General features: G+C 51.2%; 1 protein-coding gene across 1 annotated transcript in view; it reads left to right on the plus strand.

The window, feature by feature from the left end:
• LOC128271083 (protein O-mannosyl-transferase TMTC2) overlaps positions 1-21,212 on the plus strand; it is a 101,196-nt gene that overhangs the window by 72,561 nt on the left and 7,423 nt on the right. Inside the window, exons 6-7 of the mRNA XM_053008519.1 lie at positions 8,864-8,949; positions 18,923-19,167. Coding sequence (XP_052864479.1) covers positions 8,864-8,949; positions 18,923-19,167 — 331 coding nt within the window. The remainder of the gene's footprint in view (positions 1-8,863; positions 8,950-18,922; positions 19,168-21,212) is intronic.

Genomic DNA, 21,212 nt, shown 5'->3' on the forward strand with positions numbered 1-21,212 from the left:
AAATCGAAAGCCAACACGAGGAAGAGGACGCCGTCGCGTCGATGTTGAGAAGAGTCATCCGGAGGTAATTAACTGTGAACGGCAAACCGGGCGTGGGTGGCCGGCTGTCTCTTCTCCGTTGGCCATTTCTCTTTCACCAACCGTTGGGTTTAAGGACCAAAGGGCTGAACTTATGATCGATCAAATGCAAGCAACGTGCAGGTGATTACGTAGTTCCAGTCCCGCACATCCTAGCCTCCGGCACGACTTGGTCTCGGTCACGGCATCGTAAGCTCAGCGCCCAAACTCTCAGTTGCCACACTGCCAGGAAGATTTTTCCATTCACACACAATGCGCACTTTACACGAGGATACATAAGAGGCAGAGAGACGCTCGCGATGGCTTTTCGGTTCCACTATGCAGCACATCCTAGGGTGCATCTTCGCTCAATACACATAATAATCCGACGAGAGCTGCAACTGAAACTGGTGGAACGGTGGCTGAAAAGACCTTTGGCAAACTTACCGTCTCATCCTGACCGTCCGTCCTGCCCGTCTCGGAGGAGCTTTTTTGATTACTTGGCCAGCTTCCCTTAGGCGCGCACTGTTCAGTCGGTAAAAATCCGACGCCGACAGTCAACAAACGAATGAACGAATCGGGTGGCATTTCGCCTAGTAAGGCTGCTTCCCTGGATCTGCTGGAAAAGTGTGAAAATGGAAGCGCGGAACCGTACGTGGTGTGTTGGGCCCAAAAGAAGCGGCTCGGTCCTATTTATAAAATAACTTCTAGCGGGCCAACGCCCATCGCCTACTGCCGCCCGCCCAGGTTTGGTTGCTACGGGGAAAACTGTATGAAAATGTTCTTTCCTTCGCATCGCAGCAGCCCGCTGGTGCAAAAGCTCCAGCTTGAGGCCCGTTCAAAAAGGCAATGATGTTTACTTCCTTCTTCGCGACAAAAGGTTTCTGAAAAAGCGTGTCCTGACGTCGTCGTCCATTGTGTGCCCCGTGCATGCTGGCCTGCAGGCCGCTGCCAGAAGCCGGGTCTCATTATGAAAATTATCTTCCGCTGGAGCCGCTTTTGAAACGGCGGAACATTGCGAAGCAAAGCGAGATGTGCATCTTTGGGGCGGCCCGAAGAGTCCCTGCACGGGACATTCGCTTGGAGGCTGTGGAATGCAGCAGCAAAAATGGCACTCTTTGGAGCGAAAGTACCAAACAGGGGACAATAACACAGGCGAATCCGATGGAGGACGTTCCGATGAATGGAGACAGGGAAATTGGATCATTCGCCCGAGAGGAACGCTGCACGTTGTTCGCGGCTGAAGGAAGCTGAATAGAAAACAAGCTTCACGATCGTAATGAGGCGTTAGAAGGACCGGTAATTGGCTCGTGCAACCAAAACAAGCGCTTTTCCTAGCAGATGTTTACCTACGTTAGCAGCATTAAAGCACAGAACCACCGTCACTGCTCAATGCATGCAAAAACTCTCTCACGAAGCCATCCACTCAAATTAAATTAAATTATACTTCAATACCCGGTGCCCCTCAGTATAGTACATCGACCGAACGTGTGAATCGTGTGCACTCGACGGGGCCAACGTTCAACAACCCTCGCGCCGAGTCCTTCATTCTGCTCGCAATGGTAGCCAGAAAGGAAAGAAATTGAAGTACAAATAAAATAATTCACAAAAACCGAACTTTTGCCTGATCCTCGAACGTGACGCAAACGGCCAAACAAACACAAACCGGACGGAAGCAGGAGAAAAAAGTGCCTTTCAAACCGGCCACAGGATCGAGTGCCTAGGAACCGGGCCTGGTGCATGGCATGGTGCGCAGTTCCAAACGCCCAAAGTGCAGTCCCGAAAAGCTCCACCCGGCTGCTGCCGGCTGTTCCATTTCCGAACCACAGCCCGGTCCGCCCATTTCGCTGTGTGCTGGGCCCGTTAGAGGACCGCACACAACGGACCACGGAACCGGCACCGGCAAGGAACGGGCCCGGTGTCGAGCAGCACAGCCCCAACAAATACTTGCGGAAACGATTCCGCAAAATGAAAATTAAAAATTAATGCGAACAAATTAAATAAACACATTCTAAAACTATAAATTACTTTCGCCGCTTTTCGGTGGCCGTAGCCCAGCCCAGCCCAGCCGAGCGCCGCAGATGTGTAGGGCACCGGGTCCAGAATCTGTTCCGGAGCTGAAGCTTGAATGTTTATGGCCCCGACTACATGTGCCATTTCCTGTGGCCCACGGTCTCCCGGGAATGGCGGCCATGATTTTCATGGCTCCAACGGTGGTCGGTATCGAAACGTTCTCAGTCTTCTGCGTCGTCCGGTGGCGGCGAGACATGTATACGGTGCTCGGCGACGATTTAAAGCCCAGAAACCACCGTTTGCCGTCGGTCGCGTTTGCTGTGGCGCAAGCGCTTAGTGTGCGATATGCCTTCAATTCCGTTCGCCAGGACGCGACAGGACGCTTTCATTTCGATGCGACTATACCGTTTTGGTGGGCCTTTTTGATTCTTAATTAAGCCGCTTTTGATGTCAAAACCAGCTCATTTCGCAGCCAAAACAAGTCGAAGGCCAATTGTGTGGAAACGTTCTCGTTCTCGATTCGCCTTTGGTTTCCTACAACGAAAAGTATATTATAAAATTCAAAGAAACCCACCGAGAGAGTTCCGCTTACCATTGTCCTGCGGAAGCACTCGGCGCCCGAGAACGTTTCCCCAACGTTTCGGTGAAAAATGGTCACGACGCAATGACCCCGGGCGCCATTACACGAGTACACGAGCACATCCGCCTCCGCCACGTATGTCGGATTACGGAATAGTAATGGCGCTCCTGAATGGCCACCCCTCCGCACCGTCGTTGTTGCAGCACATTTTTTGCCATGTTGCCATGCCCTTAATGCTGTGGTGGTACGTGTGCGCCCTTGAAGTGTTTCCTGCTCCGGTATCGAATATTATTTCCACGTGCCACACCGTGTCGATGGCGCGCGGCGTTTGCGTTGGCAGATGAAAGACGGTTTCCGCGAAACATGATTTTGGCCCCCGTTCTGTTCCGTGGGCGTGTCTTTTTATACATTGAAAAGTTTAGCATAACAGAAAGCAGTAACACTGTCGCCGGATGTGGCCGGAAATGGCAACACAAGCGGTGTGGTTGATTCTTTGTCTTTTATGAACGGGGTACAAGCACCTTTGTGGTTATGTTCAGTTTAAATTGGTACAACCTTGGTACAATAATTCTAACGACACATCTGTCTCTATCGGTGGCTAAATCGAAGTTTCGGAAAGAGATGGTTCCTTCCTGGACCACAACGCTAATTGTTCGAAATTGAAATGGTAAACCGTTTTCGTCTTCAAATTTGTTCGTGTGCTTCGCCCCATTACGTTTCTGTAACGGCAACGGCAGGTCGCTCTTCGACGAGAGTTGGACCAAAACATGGCGCCTCCAGGCTCCTGTCAAGCAAATGGAACAAAGATGCCTCCGGTAGCCTAACACACACACAGTTCGATAAATTACATCCGGTCACCTTCGGTTGGGCTGGGCCACCGACGTTTCCGTTCATCATCGAGCGAATAGTTTAGGATCCCGCTCGGACCTGATTTCCAAAATGCCTTCAGGCTGTTTGGCCGTCCTGAGCGGCCGGCTCTGGTTCCACGCGCAGAATGCGGAACCGTTTATCCTATCAGCACGATTCGCAACTGTTTGTCTAGTGATATTACTTCTGCCGCCTGCCGTCGTCCACCACCGTCAGCCGCGTTCCGATCGATCGAAGTTCCAAACTTTGCCTTGAGCCCTCTGGACACCCGAAACGGGCGGGGGTCCGATGTTTGTACAAATGCATCCGGATGTTGTGGTTTCAGTGTGGGCGGCTTTTGCGGCGAATGCCACCTTCGGAAAATCGGGGCTAACCAAACCGGCACCGTCCAATTCCTAATGCCGACGGGCACTTGTCAGTACCGCCAGTCGCTTACCGTCGGGTTCGAACTAATGGAAAACGACATCTCCGGTCGCCGGCGGTCTTCGGTTGTGTGCGAAACTCAATCATAGCCGAATCGTTAGGCTGAAAACTAACTGCATAGCCCGTCCTGGCAGCAGTCGTGTTCGGGTTGGTGGTCTGACCCTTTATCGATCGAAACTATTCATTTTGGCAGTGACGTACAAAATCAATGTCGGCCAAATCGCACATTTTTAAATTGCTCAATTACCCACCGGACTGGTCCGGGAAGCCCGAAGGTTCTTTACTTCATTTCGAACAACGGGCGAACAGGAACGGCTAACGGGAACTTCATCATCCCTGGTGGACGGGGGGACGTGGCCTCTTTTTTCGGTGTGCGTGAGGCATTTCATTATCTTCAGGATCGTTATTAGCTCTATCAGATTGGCCGGGTTAACAAGGAAAGTACATTACGGCGTCCACGGTGATTACCGTGGGTAGCACGAATTATTCTACGCCTGTAAAATGGTTTCAGTGTCTGTTTTTGTCTTTATTGACTCAGCATTATGACCGCACGATAAGCAGCAAACATATTGAATATTATGGGAACAAGCATACTTTTTAAGGTTTGGTAGATTTGATCAGAGCTTGCTTCGATTGAAGCAAGACAGTTCAAGAATGTTTAAACAGCAACTATCCGTCTAGCAACGATTACTTCGATTCGAAACATAGCTTATCATGAAATGACAGTCAACAAAAAATTGAGGACAAAATGCTTTAATGGAAAATTTCTGAATGAAAACTTCTCCGTTTTCATCCTACGAAAGGGAAACCCTCCTACGAATTTCGAGATGAATATCCTATTTCGTGATAAACTTTTTCATGATTCTGCTATTTTTTAAACTATTTTGCGTACAAAAAGCTGTCCTTGTAACTGACACGCGGATAGGGTCGAGCACAGCAAAACGGTGGCCAGAGTATGACTCGTAACTCGTTTCCATTATTGAAACTCATTAAAGTTTGCTTTCCCTCACACACTCGGGCTCGGGACGGTCCGTCAGTGCTACAACAGTGTTACATATTCCGTTCACATTCCGCACACGAGACCGAAAGTGGAGAAAAAATTGGCCAGCGGTCGGATAAAAAAGAAAATAAATCTCAAACTCATGCTCAGCCCTTGCAGACGCCGGTTCCGCAGCGGGCAGGATCGTATGAATATGTCCATCAAACGTCATTTGTCCGAGGCTCCCTCACCGTCGACGGCTGGCGTGGCGCCGTGACGAATGGTTCGGAGCAGTAATTTCCAGCAGCGGCGCCGGCTAATCGGGGTTGGACTGACGAGAAAATGATAACCTCTGTCCCTCTCGCGCTCAGATGGAACCAGATTTGCCCGTCGGAAGGATGGCGCTTCCTGCCGCTCAACTGATCGCCGGTTGAGGGCAACAATTTCAGTGCTCGTCGTGATCGCCGCCCTCTCCGTGGCTTGTTGGCTTGCTGTGAAAGGGCAACGACGACCACGACGACGGCGGCGGCGGCGGCGACGTAAACATCGTGACGGTTTCGTTTCGTCCTGAGTAAATATTCATGTGTGTGTGTATGTGTGTGGCATAATAAATTACTCATCCGTTTGCACACCGGCCCCCGGTTCGTGACCTCTGCTGCCTGGCCGTAATGGCGCACCAGCTTGTGTCGTACACGATGCAGCATCCGTTTTTGGGAGAAAACGATAAAATTATGAATTTATAAGAATGTTTCCGTCGTCCTTCTTCGAGCCCGAGGGTCCATTCGTCGTCCTCGCGTGTGGCCAGGGCAAGGACATTATTTTCGAGCATGAAATTGGGCAGCCATAAAAATCCTCCCAGAAATCCGCACACACACACAGGCGCGGGTACGGTGCAGATTGTTCAAGTTCTGATGGCAAGGTAGACTGACCTCCGCAGGGCAAGGTCGAACCATCGGGACAACGTGTGTCGTGTGTCCTGTATCCCGACCTGACGTTAGAATGCACTGGAAACCACGCGAACGACTGTATAACAACGGTAATACTGCCGACAGGTTCCGGCATTTGACTACTATTATTATCGATTTTTACACAGTAACGATCAATTGAACGGACCCGAATCGAACCCATTCAGTAGATCACACACTCAGCGCCAGCTCGCCGATATAATCAACTTGACAGCCGGAAATCGCCGCGTTTGCGCTCCTCGAGGGGACTCGACGAAATCTCAACAAGACGTCAGTCGCAACACCCGTTCATCAGTGGCCACTGCAGCAGTGCACTTCGCCACTACTGCACGACGTTTGGAGGGTGTGATTAATAATGCATATTCATCGAATTTCAAGCAGAGCCCGAAGCCGTTGCCGTCGGGTGTTATCTTTCACCGGATGCACCATCACACCGGCGTGGCGTGTGATGGCGTGAAAATGAACGATGGATGGCACTTGCGAGCGAGCGAGCCCCGAGCCCCGTGTCCTGGCAGTGGCAGGATGGCCCTTGTGTGAGTGGATGGAATATACTGCTACGGCATGTGTGCTACCGTATGCAGATGACATCCCATCGGACACTCGACACCTCGATGGACTATGCGAACGGGACGGGACGCGCTCTAAAGAGGGGCCAACCTAAGGACCGGTTCGATGGATTTCGAACCGCTTTCTTCGTGGCCCCAGGCCCGTGCATCCTGCGAAGCGGCTCAAGAGAGTGATGTGTGGATGGCACTTATCGGCACGACAAGAACGTCGAACCAGCGCCATTCGTTTGCCGCACTGGCCGAGTGGACCTCAAGGAAGGGGAGTAATTTTTTACGAAATTAATGCCACAAGTGCAGCGCCAGTGGAGTGGCTGCAGGATAAGAGCCACTTGGTGCGCGGTGTTTTTGACGGTAAACATCGGGAGCCCCAGGCTGATCGGGGTAACGTTTTATGTTTTGAAAACATAATACCGGCTCGAGTGCCGGATGCTTCGATGTCGATTCGATAAAGTGGATGTTTGATACCCATCGCCTGGACCATACTGGCGGGTTACTGTTTGATGCTGATTGGAATGAATTATTGATTGGTTTCGGGTCAAGTTTCATCGCACAGTGTAAGGGCATTAGTGTCCCACGAGAGAGTTCTGCTGCGGTTCTGACAAATTCATTTTCGAGGAAAGCATAAAACGGTTTTGCTCATCAATGAGCTGCCGCTCACGTACTTCACATTAACGCTTTTGGCAACAATTTAGGAGAGCCCAACCACTAAATCAAAACACTTGTCATTTGGTGTGGAAATATTATCACAGATTATCCTTTCGTCGTACCGTCCGGAACGCTGAATGCAACCGAACGGGCCCATAACTCTTGAAAACTTTTAATTGCCCTCGTGCAGCACGATTTGTTGGCCCAAGAACCAACACTTGGTCAGTGCCATGTTGTAGGATTGTGAACGGTTGGCCGACAACTATCCTATCGTTTAAAGAGAAAGCATGTACGCGACGTTGCATATAAAATAATAGGAAGCATTATCAATATGTTTTCTGCAGGATGCTTAAGACCTTGCATGGTCACCTAAACGTCTGCGGTCAAAATGCTTACCTTGAGTTCTTTTTATAATTTAATGTGGCCTGCGTTTACCGCATGATTATGTTTACTTCAAAAGACCTTTTTACATCAAAAGAGAATGATGTTTCTTTCCTCTAATATTAATGGTGTGTTGCAGGAAGAATGCGAATAATGACGCAAAATATGAAACTCCCAACCAACCGGTCTTCAATCTGGCATCTAAAAATGTCCAACCTGCTATGGTCCTCCACTTTAATAAGAGTCCTCGAAACGGAGAGTACCACGGCCGCTGCCGACGACCTGTCTGTCGCTAATGGGCAACTCTTTTGCTCTCCGGCGCCGGACCAGCAGCAGCCAAACAGCGGCAGCCGGCAGCCATTAACTATTCAGAGGCCAGGAGTTGAAAAATAGTACAGTTTACGTGAAAATTAGATGCTATCAACGAGCGCGTCGTCTGTTGCAACGCGCACCGTTCGCCGTCGGTCGATGCAAAAAAGCTGCTACATCAGCTGCGCAGACGGCCACCGGTGAACGGGCAGGGGTATCATTTGGGGAGGCCCTTGGCAATCCTTAGCGCCGCGAGATGGCCCAGGCGGTGCTCTCAGCTTACGCGGACGCGATTACCGGCAGCTCGCAGTCCGGTTTCGGTTTTATTTTCGTCCTCCTTCCGTTCGCCCCAAAAGGCGCCTGAAGAAAGAAGGGATTTTCCTTCGAAGAGAGTGGCACTCGTTGTCGTTTTAAATGGTAATTCAAGCCGACGCGACACAGAAGTCCTGGACGTCCTGCTTTTGGGGCAGAACAAACAACATTTCGCATCCCGGTAGTTTCCGGTAAGCGAATGCAGGCCGCGGGCGCCAGCCAGCCAGCCAGCAGCACTATCGCTTGCCATCTGAAATTAGGAATAAAATGTTTTAACAAATAGCTAATTTTCATTTTCCTACCATCCGCGTACCGGTTACAGCGACTACGGCTTTTAGCACGTTGCGCTCGGCGACGAACCGATGAAGGTAAACCGATAGTCTGCTCACCGTTTGATCCCACAAAGGATAGGAACCGACGGGAAAGGACTAAGATTTTGCAACTGGGGTGGGGATATTAAGAGCAACCGGTCGCTCGGGACCTAATGAACGAAGACTATAAAATGTATTTATTTACGAGTCGACAGCAAATTACTCTTCCGAAAGCAGCCCTGCAGCAGAGGCTACTATGCAAGGCTTCGACCCTTCGAAGGCTACTGACAGGTTGAGATTTTTTACCGGTAATCATGGGAGGCTTTGCGTGCGTGCGACGACTATGTGCCAGTAAATAGTTTTACACCAACCGAGCCAACGTTGTCCTCGAATCCTTTATCTTCTGCTATCGGTTCGCTAACATACTATCTTCTTACTTTCCGCTCTTCTTGCAGAGGAATTTTGCTGCAAAACCAGCAAGACTTCAACGAGGCTGTGGAGAGCTTTCGGAAAGCGATACGCTTCCGACCATCGCTGGCACGTAAGTATGCCTGCCGCCGGATATCTGTGCACATAATTTCCATCGCCGTCTACTGCGTCGCCTGTCCGTGGGCGACCAAAAACCCCCCAGGACAACGCAACATATCGGCATTATACCTTGCCGAAAATTGTAACATTCCTTCGCCCGACGACGCAAAATGCCACCCAAGTCCAACGGCAGGGACCACTCGACACGCCGCCGCCACGGAACCGTCCTTTTTCGGAGGGACACACAAACACACGGGACACATATACATTTTCTGCCGACACTCTTGCGTCATCTGTCAGTTGGGGGAGGCGGAAAGTCTTAAAGAATTCCGTCCTCACCCTAGCCTAGGGCCACCGGTTCTCGTCCAGGGCCGGCGCTGAGTGGTTTCTTATTTTGGGAGAAAATCCAATTTCATCTTCTACGCCAAACACGGCGCACGGCGGTGCCTGAACGCATCACAACGCTCCGTCGGTGTGTCCGGGGCGTCCTTTTTTTGGGTCCCTCATCGCGCACACGGCCTGTGTACCATCTGGCAGCAGCAGCCAACGGATGGCTCCATCAGGCGTGCCGAAGGAACACCAAACACCGTCCGGCGGCGAGTGTCTTGATCCGTGCGGCGGCCGTGCGACGCCCGGCACCGGATGCACCTCCCACGAAACCCACGTCAATTAGTGTGACTTATAGGATAAGTGTATGTGCTTCGAGAAAGGTCGCTACACCTCCTGCCTGCCACGCTGGGACGTTTGGGTCCATAAAGTGAAGGAAATTTGTGACGCGCCGTGGCGGCTGACGGTCAGTAAATCGGTGCGGTGCGTATCGGATGCGTATCCGGGCGGGGGAGGAGGCGGCCAAATATCAGCAAAACCTCCCTTCCGGTGTCAGCCGGACTGGCACTAAGCCTTCGTCAGCGCCGACCGTGGGCCGGAAAGCGGCTGACTTTTTGAAGGTAACACGGTAGGTGGTAACCCAGCATCCGTCGGGGCCACCGGTGGATTTCGGCATCGGCGTTCGGCGTTCGATTCGCTTGGCCAAAGTCCCGGCCCCGCCGCTAATGACACTTTGGGCGACGCCTTTCCCAGCATCCTTTTGCGTTCTGTCCATTTTCTTCTCGTCTGTCTTTTTTTTTTGGGTTCCATTACGTGTCAGGGACCGGATCCGGTTCGTTGCCAAAGGATCGAATCTTCTGTTGACTGTGAAGCCGACGGTCCGACAACCGACGGATGTCGCTGTGCCGCTCTAAGCATCAGGTTTGTTCTCCGAAAAAATGTGTTTTACACTTGACACGCCACGCGACAACCCGCTTGGGTGGTGGTGTCCCTCATGGCTCCGAATAATCTGTCAAACGATTCCGAGTGACTAACGTTCTGCTCTGTAACCCCTTGAAGTGCTTGTTAGTAAACCTTCCAAACCTACGCGTTTGACGTCACTTCTTTTTATGGACAACTGGGTTTAGACAATGACCAATCCGAATGCTTCAACTCCCAGCATTTGGAGTAAATAAAGGCACGATTCAATTATGGCATCCAAGATTTGATTTTAAGACGAATCTGACCCCGGTCACTTCCTGCGTCAGGTGTTCCAATTGAGAACCATAATCATCCTGCCATCCTGCCAGTGCTGGTGAAAAGCGTTTCTGAAAAGGTGTTTTCCTCTTTATGAAGCAATTTCGTTTGCATAATAAAGCGAATAACAATAAATAATCATCTTTCAGCCTCGGGGCAAAAAAAAAACGGAGAAAAATGCAAATAATTTCGAGCGCTAATGTGCTCAGGTGTTGGTCCATATTGGCCCCCGATGCAGCAAGGCAAAAGTTGGTTCGTTGTTGAAACACACAGCAGCAGCATCAGCAGCAAACCTTTTCTCATAAAAAGGGCGCAACAAAAAACGGAAACACTTATACGCTCTGCAACACTAAAGTTTGGAGCAGTTTGCTGCCCGGTAACGGTGCTTTGTTGAGGTTTATCTGAGACCATGATTGGCCGTTCTCTTTGTTGGCGGTTGGCTGCTTTTCCCCGGCTTTCCCCGGCACTTTCCACGTTATCCTGACCCAATGGACCGAAACTGTGGCCCCTCCGTAAGAGCTCTTTTTAATGAGCCTCGGTCCGCCGGGGGCCGTTCCACCCTTCGGTCAACGGCCAACCACATATGCGACGGTTTTCGTGGTAAAGCACACTGTTTGCATAATCAATTCCTGGCCAAACACGGAGAGCGAGAGAGCGAGAGAGAGAGAGAGCGAGTGCGGGGTCGAAAAACTACCGTGGGCGATGGCGCTCATTACGTTTTAGGACAAGGACCTGGGGATCGCATCGATTGGATTTCTATAATGGTTGCCCGAGGGCCGCGTGGATGTTGTGCTGCACGGTGCTTTTCAATTTTCCAACCCGATGACTTACATTATCCGTCGGCGAAGAGGGCGCCGCGATGAATGGCGATCGTAATTTGCAAATTTCATCTTCCATTAATCACGATTTATTTCCCTAATGGGTGCACAAGTGAAAAGTTAAATTTGAACACTTCATTGATCGGCCACCAGCGGCCACCACCGCCGACAGGACGCTACCGGTCATCCGGTATCGCGCAGTACCGTGGCATTCACGTCTCGTCCGTTGGCGCGAAGCACATCGTGGCTGTGGCTCGAAAGTTCTTGTTGCTGGCGTGTGAAGTCGGATTTCCGCTAACAAACAATCTGTGATTGGATTAATTATCAGCTTTACAACGTTCGGTCCCATTAACTGGTTCAATCGAATTGATTTATTAGATTGGCTCGTGTGAGTGAGGGACATTCGACACTTTGTATGTGAGACAATCGTAGTAAAATAAGTTCAACTAACGCAAGCTTTTTGATTATTTTGTGAAACGTTTGACCAGAGAACTAAATTGATTTACCTCGAACAACGCTAATCAAGGTGATGCAAGGGCTGCTGGGATCAGTACCCTGTGGAAGATGTATCTTCTACCATCGTCCAACTTCTCCGAGAACACATGTGGGATTTACCACTAACATATAAATGACCAAAAAACATTATCCCTCTTCTGTACGGCCACTGATAGGGATGCAGAAAAAAGGGTCCAAAAACTTTTTCTCAGAAGGGGACTCGCTTTCTCTATTAATCGATCGATTCCTTTACTTCCGACTGTGTTCATAACAAAGCCGTGCTTCACGCATAGATCCCGACCCGAGTAGTACAAGACGATCTGCTTTCCATCGCCTACCTCGAATCTCTTCACTTCTTCACAATCCCTTCGCGCTACAACCAACTATGGTCGCCAGGGACAACAGAGAAACCAAGGGTTGACCAATTGAAATGTTTTGCTCTCCAATGTTGCGCCTACTTCGACCCGTTCCGTTCCGAACCGCAAACCGAACCAAAACAGGACAAGAACCGAGAGCAGAAACCGAACCAAAACAGACCACGAAGAAACTCTTCGTTAAGTTCAAGTGACCGACGTCGTCGTCGGCCTTGAAAAGAAAAGCCTCGAAAATAGATTCACCGTCTTCCAGGGGGGGCAGGGAAGAAAAAAGGATGACCGCAGAGAAATAAAGCGAGGACCGGGAAAAAGGTATGCGTGAAATTGATGATTTCATTAATGTAAAACGGTTGACAGTTGGGGACCGAAGACGGCAATAACGGTATCCCTGGAAGCCTAGCAACCGGATCGGGAGGAAATTGAATTGAAATTACACCACGATTCTCGCCAGGCCCATGGCCCACGGCTGTGGCCGCGTGAAAAGAGGTATACCCGACCCGTCCGCAAAGGATCCTTTTTTTTGCGTTAGAAAAAGGCGCAATCCCATGGCGAACCACGCCAGGTGATTAATCGTTGCGTGTTGCGGGGCGAAAATAGCGAACGTAACTGGCTTCGAAGGCGTTCCACAGCCCATATGCACACAGATTAAAGCATTTCTTAACGGATTTCAATGCAAACTTTCGGCCCCAAAACGTGTTGGAAGCAATGAAGAGATGTAGATAACTTTCCACAGTTATTGAATTCATCTCTCTATCGCTCGGGACAGTTGTTGATCATTCCGACGGAAACCCCACCATAAGTCATTCACGCTGGCCACTGCATCCCTTGTCAGCACACAAATCGGTCAGCCCCCAGCGCTCTGGTGGTCATTAGCGGCGTGAAGCAGCGTTTCCGTTTTTCCGGGGCTGACCTATTCCTGGTGCTGCTTCATCAACGTCGGTCGCAGAACGCCCCTCCCCAGGGGAGGCGTCTGGTGAACATATTCCGGCCACGCCACGAGACGACGAGTTTCGCACCGATAATTTATGCCGAGCGTCGGTAAACATCTTCTCCGAAGCCACGAGGCGCGCCTAAACATATCAATCAAACCATCCCCAGACCCGAAACCTTTCATCCCGCTCATCAAAGCCGGCATCCGTCTTGTAACGGCGACCCGTTGGAATTCCCGTGAAAGATAGAGGGAAGGACCATCCCAGAGCCATTCATCAGCGACCGACCGAACGACCGACCGATGGTCCTCCACCACCGGCAAACCATCTGACCTCACCGAACGCAATCAATTCGCAAATCCTGGAACCAAGTGATAATGTTTGTCGTCCGTCCGTCCGTCCGTCCGTCCGTCCGTCCGTCCGTGTCCTTCCGGTGAGCGGTGAAGCCTAATCAAACAGCCTGGAAAGGAGCCGCGGCCCGGGCCATCGTCCTGGTGAGCTGGTGACATTTGGTTGATTCGATCGGTTTGCCCGCGCTGCGTGCCACGCGAGACTCGAACGCTGATTGCGCGGTACGCCATCAGCACCACCACCACCAGGACCACCGCTTGCTGCCTGATGCGCGGGGGGTAGCGCCTCGGCCACTGGCGTTCGGCAGTGCAGGCCTATAAATTAGTTTATATTTTATTAGACCCCCCGCGCGGACCACACTCTGGCCGCTGGACGGAATAGTTTCAGTCACGCCCGGGTGGACATAAAATGCGTGACGCACCACACGTGGCTTCGAGGACTGACCACCCCCGCCCTTTCGGGCACTAAATTAGTTCCAATGCATTGCGCACTGCCCGAGTGGATGGCCCGATCCGATTAGTCGGACGCCCGCAACAAAGACTAAAACTGTTTCTGATTTATTATCGGCTGCGCGCGGCTTTGCATTTGGCAATAATTGGACATAATTTGACAGTTTTCGACCCCTGGCTGGCCCCTTCGGAGCAACAAACTGCTGCGCGCGCGCCACCGTCTGCTCCAGGTGTCCTGGGCGCGCGGGGTCATCTGTTTACTTTTCAACTTTTGCCGCGGGCCCAGGTCACGGTGGTGGTGGCCCAAGTTGGTCATAAAACAAACACCCAGCTCGCGCCCACCGCTCCGACTCGGTTGACAATCGTGCGTCAGGTTATTCAATTATTTATTTGTTTGTAATTTGTATAATTTGGATTTATGGGCTCTGCACTTTACGATTGATTAATCCCTTACAGTTTGCCGGGGGGCCGCCTGGACCGGCTCGGGAGAGCTTCGTTGCGATAATTGTGATAATTGAAAATTTAATTGAAGCTCGAATTTACGGCAGGACACGCTCTCGTGCGAGGATGTGTGTTAGTTTAAGCGGTTTGTTGATTAGCGAGGAACTTCGTCCGCTTGTAACGATTATATTGGTTCAATTTTAATTGCCGATGTTGTAATACACGCTAAACAATCATTTGCACTCCTCAAAATGAGTGATGAGTTGAAAGCGGAAAATTACTTTCCAGCACAGCACGAATCTTCCAACCTGTCGCCCATCTGCTTTTGTCCCAACATTCGGGGACCAAGAGGTCAGTGATAACTCTGGTAGCTTCGCTGGAAGCGCTCGATACCGGAAGAGACTCCTTACCGGTCACTGTTCCCGGGACGGCCGAAGGCGTGGAACAAAGCCCGCATTTCCCACGCAACATTACACGGTTAGTGTTTATGGTTCCCGTGTCCGGTAAACCCCGGGTTGCAGTTGCTCCCTGTCTTGCACTTGCAAAATTTGTCAAACGAACCGTTACTGATCAGCATAAAACACTACAGTTGGTTGTTTCCAAAAGAATGCGGCTTTTCTCCGGTACAAATAAAAACATCCTGCCGCTGCTTCTGCCAGCGGCGCAAGTATTGTGCAATTTGCTGCTGCTGCTGCTGGTGCACCAAGTGGCAACGATAATTTTCCCAACCCGAAACTTTTCACTCCCCGACCGATGCTGGCGCATGCATTTATGAGGTGTTTTGTGCGAGATGATAAAGCGCAACTTTCTACTTCACCACCACCACCACGCCCGTAAATGGAAAAGGGCTTATGAGAGGCAGCGTCCTCACCGCAAAGGCAGTGCCAAGGGCGTAAAAACGGGATGCCGGAAAAGTTTTTTATGAAATCTCTCTCCTAAATTTCCACTCTCGACCAACTAATAACTCTTCGTTCGTTCGTTCGTTCGTTCGTTTGTTTGTGTTCCAGGAACTTGTCTTTTGTGTGCGATGGTGGGTCCTGCCTGCCGGCCTGACATGAAGCGGCCTAATTGAGTGTAAATCATTAAGTCGTTCAGACGGAAAGCGACCGAAGCGAGGATGCGATGCGAGTTGCGAAAACTATAGCCGGAGACCTCAGCTCTACGAGAAGGTCGTCAGCACATAAACAGCGCAAAATAGATTGTGCTCACTCGGGACTCACTCAAGGTTTTTTGGGGCCAACAACACTACGAGGCCACCGGGGCCACCAGCAGTAGCTAATCTTCAATTTGGGATTGAATTTAAAAATGGAAATTTAATTTCGATCCTCTTTGCGCCAGCTTTCCACGACTAGGGCACCGAAAATAACGAACCAAACGGAACGGGTTCCTCTCGCAATCACCAAGCACAACATACGGCAACTGAGAAAGAAAGAAACAGGACCGAAAACCGACTTGAAACCATCCATATTTGTGTTTGTGGGTCCCCTTCGGTGGTGCAGGAAAATATAAATGATTTTTCCGCACCATTACTTCCAATTTCATGAAATAGATGATAATTCAACTTTGCTTTCCGATGTTGCGCATTCCGACGGCAGGTTCGTGACCGCCCTCGGGGCTAAAGGGATATGTGACGGGAGTCCACTTTCGGAGTTCCGCTTATCGTTTCACACCGCATCGGTTTTCCGGCGCACCCGGACGTCATTGGAGGACGTCACCTGACAACACGGCACGGTCAGTAGCCTGTACGACGAGACCCCTCCGGGCTGCCGGGTCAGAGTTTGCCGGTGAGCGGAATTTAATCAACCCGGAGCGTGAACAGGGAACCAACCAACGGCCGGCAAAGGGCAAAAATCCTGGCGCAAAAACTCTCCGCTCCAGCGGTAGTAGATTGACGTCCGGCGCACTCCGCCGTAAGGACGATGCCCGGGCAGCGACCGAACGCCCACCAGAAACGGGAATGCATTGAATAAACGTCATAAACGGGTCCTCACGTTCGCACGACGAAGCGAACGGTCACGGAGCATCCCCAACGACAAACCCGCAGCGGTGGTCGGTGCCCCCGAAACCGACGAGGCTAACAGACTTTAATATTTATGATGGCTGCACGATGCCGGCGCTGATACACCGACGCGCCCGGCACCGACCAAAAAGGACGTCGACCACCGAGGGCCCCGGTCCGTCCGGAAGGAAGCCAGTGTGAGCAAGTGATCAGAGCCGCCGCCGGCCCGGTTTCTAATTCTCAAGAAAATGTGGACACACTTGCGCTATCGCTGCCGGGGCTATTAGCTGCCGCTCTGGCGGAGGTCCGGCGGAGGTGGACTCAAGAAATGGAGCCGCCAGCCGGTGGCTGTGTCGGAAAAGCGAAGAACGAACTAAAAAAATCGCTTCCAAAAGAAGCGATTCATCTTTCCGTGCATTTCTGTCGTGAACCCACCCAGAGGACATCGCAACGTCTCGAAGGCAACTGCGCAGACAGTGACTTTCGTCCGTTCGCTCATTCGCCCCGTGTCCCCGGCGGGACGGAACGCTGCGTCAGAAGGCGCTTCTCTGGGCGGTGGGCCTCGAGGACGTGATCAGATTTACTGATCAGCCCGGCACACACACGCTCTGGCATGTGTGACGTGACGCGGGGAATATGTCTTGCTCGCCGGACGAAGTACAACATTCGTTAGGACACACAAATTGAAGCCTGACACCTCGAGTCCGGAAAAACGGCTCCACTGTAGAGAGCAAAAATCATTCACATGGTCTCGGCCCTGGTGTTGGATCAACTTCCTCCAGCACTCCGGACTCAATTGTGCGGAAAGCTCCCATTTGTTCATTTTCCACAGATCATTTAGCAATCAACAACAGGGATGCGCGCGCGCGCGTGTGTTGTGCCGTGTTTTGTTTTATCTCCACCGCGCCACAGATGGGTGGACTTCATTCCGTAATGTTTCGGAGTGCAAAATAAGGCGTTGGGGCGTTGGTTCGCCGTTAAGCCCTACTCCATTACGGAGGGTGTGCTGCAAACAAAACCAATAAAATGAAACTTTTTTTTTCGAAACAAAAAAGGGATCATTCCCTATAGCGCGTCCTTGTGGCGTTGCTCGCGTGCTGTCACTTTTATTAATTGCTGTTAGCAGGCGTTGATCAAAAGCTTACTCGAATATTCATAAGATACTTGACTTTGCTCGGCCCTCCGTGTCAGTGCGATCATCGTTGCGACCGCGTTCGCTTTACTTCGCTGAATCAGCATCGGGATTTTGTTGCCAGCGTGTACCAAACCCGGGTTAAAAACGGTGAAATTTCCTCCCCATCCACGTACCGGTTCGAGTGCCCGACGACGACGACGTTGCACAAGCGCACGTACCGAGCCACGGAAGATGAAAGCATACGGGAACCGAGACGAGAGCCGCGCCAGTTCCTGACGTTCACCGTTCCTCATTTAATATTTCATAGTAATTATGATTACACCACTTGCAACACTATAGCATTTTCTCTGAAAACATCATCAACACACACACGCACAGTGGGGCCGCGAAGAGGCGCGTCGTTGTTGAAGGTAGCAAAATGGAGGAAGCAAAAACTACGGACACGGGCCCCACACAGAGAAGGATGTGTCTCCTTTTTGCATGCCCAAGATCCCGCATCAAACGAGCGAACTGCCGCCGCCGCCTGCCGGAAAGAGGGAGTTATCTGCACGTTGATGCGGTGCCACCGTTCCGTGGCCACCGTTCCGTCGGCTGATGATGGTCTGATTTTTCCCCCCGGTCCACGCTAGGCCGGGTTGCTCTTTTTTACGATTTCACTCGTCGTAAAATCACGTTAAAAGGCTTGCGGCTTGCGCTTTCGGAGCCAACCGAGCGCGCGGTGAGCGAACACGAGCGGGCAAGCAATCCACACGGTACCGTAATACGTAAACATCATCCTTCAGGCGTGGGCACACAATTCCAGCGCCATACAGCCGCAAGATAAAGCGCACACTATGGTGGCCACCGATTTTCTACCTGTGGTGTACGTTTCCTTTGTATGAGGCACCGTATACCGTGTTCCGTGTTTGGGAAAATTTATGCTGCGACTCATTACGGGATAAGAGGCGCAAGCACAGCCGTACTTGAAGGCGCCTCAATAGAGCTTCGCGCCTGCATGTTTCGAGTTAAAGGCACAAAGTGCACCAAAAATGGCATGAAACTTGAGACTCAAATGGACTCTAAAGCAATCAGTAAACATATTTGAAAGATTCTCCAAGCAACTTTACAATTGGCCATGGAACATGGATCAAATTCATGAGTCCAAACCACGGAACCCGAAATATTGACAGCCACGGCTAGAATCGAATTTATGCTGCTATTCACTCAATTAGCCGCTATAAGTCTTACCTGTATTCTCCTCAAATAGGGATGAAATTGAAAGGCCCAAATTGAACTGAAAACTTTGTCAAACTTTCATCAACTCAAAAAACCGTAGCCTTCTTTGATGTCTTAATTGAGTAAAGTGTTCTTAGATAAGTGACTCATATAACCTCCGTTGCTAAGCTACAGCATTTGTCTAACCCTTTCTGTCCGTTCCTTTTGCCGTTTACAGTCGCCTATCTCAACCTGGGAACCTCACTGATAGCGTTGGGCCGCTGTCAGGAAGCGGCCAGCGTCCTGCGCGAGGGCTCGAAGCTGGACGGCGCCGGTCTGCGGGATCGACCGGCTCACGAAAATGCCCGCATCAGTGCACTGCTGCAGCTCGGCAATCTGTACGCCGATCAGGGAAAACTGCAACGTGCGCTGGCCATCTACCGCGAGGCACTCCACACACTGCCCGAGCGCTATCCACCGCAAGTGAGTACCATCGCCGCACCGCACCGGGTCCTTTCTGTCTGCAGCGATAGGAAATGGCGCCCCCCAACACGACCAGCCGGATGGTGGCGCTTTCTTATACCAAATCAAACACTTTCACACCTTCAACCCTAATTTGGAACCGCGTGCCACCGCTTGCCCTGGCCGTCGCTGGGCCCCCCGGTAAATGGCGCCCCTCGGAGCAGGAAGTGTTGAAAAGCTTTTAATGATTTCCTTCCGGTGTATTTTCGGTGAACCCTCTGGCTTGTGTGTGTGTGCCTCCGGCCACACAGCTGTGTGGCCGGAAACGGAGAAACATCGAGCACACGCGGCGATGGTGTGGAGTGGTGCGGCGAAAAATTATCACCGGAAGCAGCAAATCCGGATATCAGAGATTTTTATAAACACTTTCACGTGACTCGGTCTCTCCACGGGCACCGCCCCGGCCCTGCGCGGACCACCATCATTCGTGTGTTCGTGTGCCGGTGACGTTTCATATTTATAGTTATTGCCATCGCCGCACCCGGCTAGGCTAGCCGCCGTGTGCTGCCCCTTTGCTGGCGGATGTGGCCGGAGATTTCCTTCGTTCCTTTCGTACACTTTCGTTTCTCCGTCTTCATTGGGCACGGTGCACGGTTTCCTCGCCCAGCCCACGGGTATTTCCGGTGCAAAATGGATCGGCAACCACCGGGGCTTAGAAAAGGAGTGTTTATGCGCGACGGAGCTGCATATTACTTCTGTCTAGGCGAAACTTTCGTCATCTTTTCGACTCTCACTACCGACGCCGCCTCGTTAAGGCGTCGTCGATTTGCCCGCCCGGGTTTCTGGGTGGACGGCCACTCCACTATTCCCAGATCGTTTGCCCGCAAGCTTCCGGCTTGAGGCGGTTTTGCACCGCCCCCGAGGGCCGAGGACTTCACACATTGCGACTTGGTGCCACGCGGCCAGAGCCAGCGCGGATTATGGGGATGAACATATTGAGCCAGACACACTTTCATCTTTTTCTTTTTGCTTCTCCAAGACGCTCAGCGACAGGCAACTTGAATGCCCGAAAACTGCGCAATCCTTTTTCAACACACAAGATGTACTCGAAGTCGGTTCGCCAGGGCAAACAAGTGGGAAAAAATAGCCCGAGAAAGCGACCGAAAAACCTTCATCCTTATTTTATTACCTACGTTGTATAAATTGGAAATTTTATTAGTCTTATAACACACAGCGTGCGCGCCAACACCAACACAACCGCGGTGGGAAAATCTGGCTAAAACGAGGGCCTCCGGGCGCTTCCGGAGGCGGAGGGATCGTTTCGAGCCTGGACCGCATCGGCCTCGTCGCCCGGTCGCCGCACAATTCACACGGCTGCCGGAGATCCGCTCGGTGCAGTTTAGTTTTATTAGATCGACAGTATTTCTCGACATTTTATGAGCAACTCGGCAGAGGCCGGTGGCTTGGCAACATCGAAGCAACCCATCGCTCTTGATTCTTTAAGCTTGCTGCCTGACGTGCCCTTGCTTCGCTGGAAACCAACTTAGATTAATACACCGACCAGAAGACGGTTACGGTTTTCCATGAATTTTTATCCATCTCACAGTGGTGTCAAGTGGCCAGTTTTTTTTTCACAGCAATACCCGTCGGCTGTCAGATTTTCGCTTCGGTTTGAGAAATGTTAAAATTTATTCCATTTCCACCACACAGACGCGCGGGATCGAGGGAATGTGCCTGCCAGTCGTCGCCAAGGGAACGAACGCAGGGAACGTAGCCTACGGGGATGTGCAATCGATGCTGCTGCAGCCACTCACCCGGGATAGGCCGGGTGGAAAATGTGTGCATCATTTTATTCCACTTTCCACGCCACTTTAACGCCTTTTTTAATTTCGCAAGCCCATCCATTCGTCAAAATTGTTTCATTACCCGCACACAACGGCCCTTGAGGCCATCCCGAATGAGGGAACTTACCGAAAAGAAAATAACGACATAACGTTTCCGAAGGCCGCAGTGCCCGTGATTCGCTTGAAACTGTACTACTGTGGCCAAAACGGGAACAGGAAACA

The sequence above is a fragment of the Anopheles cruzii genome, chromosome 3, assembly GCF_943734635.1.
Source record: "Anopheles cruzii chromosome 3, idAnoCruzAS_RS32_06, whole genome shotgun sequence".
Taxonomy (NCBI): Eukaryota; Metazoa; Arthropoda; class Insecta; order Diptera; family Culicidae; genus Anopheles; species Anopheles cruzii.